The sequence below is a fragment of the Eimeria mitis genome, genomic scaffold, assembly GCF_000499745.2.
Source record: "Eimeria mitis Houghton genomic scaffold, Emh_scaff4306, whole genome shotgun sequence".
Lineage (NCBI taxonomy): Eukaryota > Apicomplexa > Conoidasida > Eucoccidiorida > Eimeriidae > Eimeria > Eimeria mitis.
In genome coordinates this window covers 3,524-4,269 of record NW_013572627.1, presented here as the reverse complement: position 1 = coordinate 4,269, position 746 = coordinate 3,524, and the positions used below count along the sequence as shown (strand labels likewise).

At 50.3% G+C, this 746-nt stretch overlaps 1 protein-coding gene across 1 annotated transcript in view; it reads left to right on the top strand.

The window, feature by feature from the left end:
- Nucleotides 1-246: 246 nt before the first annotated feature.
- The window catches only part of EMH_0074090 (peptidase family M3 domain containing protein, putative), a gene marked incomplete at both ends in the record, with an annotated part of 3,991 nt that continues 3,491 nt past the window's right edge, over nucleotides 247-746 (top strand). The window contains one exon of the mRNA XM_013499420.1: nucleotides 247-680. Coding sequence (XP_013354874.1) covers nucleotides 247-680 — 434 coding nt within the window. The remainder of the gene's footprint in view (nucleotides 681-746) is intronic.

Below are 746 nucleotides of genomic sequence, written 5' to 3'. Positions count from 1 at the left end.
AGAAGGGTTTAAACACTGAACAGCAGATATCTCTGCCTTTTGCAGCGAAGGTTTTGAGGGTTTAGGGTTCTTCCTTCTCTAAACCCTAAACCCTAAACCCTAAACCCTAAACCCTAAACCCTCGATGTCATCTGTTGTTGTTTGTGTTTATTGTTTATTTCCCTGACCTTTTTTTATTATTTATTTATTTATTTATTTTTCTTTTTATTTTTATTTCTTAGCTTAATATAAATAAAACAAAAAAAAATGTATTCACTTACGTGGGGGGCCCCCTGGGTATCGAGGGGGCCCCCCGCATGCAGGGGCCCCCTGCTGTCTCTACGGCGCCTCTCCCGCTGCTGCTCAGCAGCAGCAAAGAAGCAGTACGCAGCCGATCCATCAGGGGCCCCTGCAGCAGCAGCAGCAGCAGCAGCAGCAACAGCAGCAGCAGCAGCAGCAGCAGCTGCTGCTGCTGCTAGAGGTTCGCTCGTAGGGAGACCGCTAGAGCGTGGCTTGGGGTGTATGTACACCCCGCAATGTTTAACACGCGGATACTCATCTGCTGCTGCTGCTGCTGCTGCTGCTGGCGCAGCAGAGAGCAGCAGCAGCAGCAGCAGCAGCAGCAGCAGCAGCGTGGTTCCGGGTTTACTACAACTCCCGGGTGTACATACACCTCAGCAGCTGCAGCAGCTGGCGCGCAGGTGCATGCAGGATTGTCTTTTGCTGCTCGAAGAAGAAAATAAACAACAAACCCTAAACCCTAAAAA